The sequence below is a fragment of the Sinocyclocheilus grahami genome, unplaced genomic scaffold (assembly GCF_001515645.1).
Source record: "Sinocyclocheilus grahami isolate Dianchi unplaced genomic scaffold, SAMN03320097.WGS_v1.1 scaffold46.1, whole genome shotgun sequence".
NCBI classification, from domain to species: Eukaryota; Metazoa; Chordata; class Actinopteri; order Cypriniformes; family Cyprinidae; genus Sinocyclocheilus; species Sinocyclocheilus grahami.
The window spans coordinates 179914-181144 of record NW_015505225.1 but is presented as its reverse complement, the minus strand read 5'-3'; the positions used below and the strand labels follow the sequence as shown (position 1 = coordinate 181144).

General features: G+C 37.4%; 1 protein-coding gene across 1 annotated transcript in view; it reads left to right on the top strand.

Moving 5' to 3' along the window:
* Positions 1 to 1231, top strand: part of LOC107582619 (junctional adhesion molecule C-like) — a 6901-nt gene that overhangs the window by 3438 nt on the left and 2232 nt on the right. Inside the window, exon 3 of the mRNA XM_016268535.1 lies at positions 552 to 651. Coding sequence (XP_016124021.1) covers positions 552 to 651 — 100 coding nt within the window. The remainder of the gene's footprint in view (positions 1 to 551; positions 652 to 1231) is intronic.

Genomic DNA, 1231 nt, shown 5'->3' with positions numbered 1-1231 from the left:
TGTGGTTTGCTGGAGTCCCAAAGCTTTAGAAATGGCTTTATAACCTTTTCCAGACTGATAGATCTCAATTACTTTCTTTCTCATTTGTTTCTGAATTTCTTTGGATCTCGGCATGATGTCTAGCTTTTGAGGATCTTTTGGTCTACTTCACTTTGTCAGGCAGGTCCTATTTAAGTGATTTCTTGATTGCGAACAGGTGTGGCTGTAATCAGGCCTGGGTGTGGCTAGAGAAATTGAACTCAGGTGTGATAAACCACAGTTTTAACAGGGGGGCAAACACTTCTTCACACAGGGCCATGTAGTTTTGGATTTTGTTTTCCCTTAATAATAAAAACCTTCATTTAAAAACTGCATGTTGTGTTTACTTATGTTATCTTTGACTAATATTTAAATTTGTTTGATGATCTGAAACATTCAAGTGTGACAAACATGCAAAAAAATAAGAAATCAGGAAGGGGGCCAACACTTTTCACACCACCATATGTTGTATTTTACCAGTTTTAATATTAACTGGGCTTTTGCTAAGTGTATGATTTACATCTGATCCACAGAAATTCCGGTCGGTAAAGAAAGAGGATGCAGGTGAATACTATTGCCAGGCCAGAAATGAGGCAGGATGGTCAAAATGCAGTCCTCAGATCATGGAAGTGTGTAAGTGTGCCCCTTAAATATGCTGGTCAGTAGCTGTACTTTGAAATAATGATTAAGCTTTTAATATATAGGTGCATCGCAATAAATTAGAATGTCATGGAAAAGTTCATTTATTTCAGTAATTCAACTCAAATTGTGAAACTTGTGTATTAAATAAATTCAATACACACAGACTGAAGTAGTTTAAGTCTTTGGTTCTTTTAATTGTGATGATTTTGGCTCACATTTAACAAAAACCCACCAATTCACTATCTCAACAAATTAGAATACTTCATAAGACCAGTAAAACATTTTTTTTTTGTGAATTGTTGGCCTTCTGGAAAGTATGTTCATTTACTGTACATGTACTCAATACTTGGTAGGGGCTCCTTTTGCTTTAATTACTGCCTCAATTCGGCGTGGCATGGAGGGAATCAGTTTGTGGCACTGCTGAGGTGGTATGGAAGCCCAGGTTTCTTTGACAGTGGCCTTCAGCTCATCTGCATTTTTTGGTCTCTTGTTTCTCATTTTCCTCTTGACAATAAGTTCAGGTCCCGTGAGTTTGCTGGACAGTCAAGCACACCAACACCATGGTCATTTA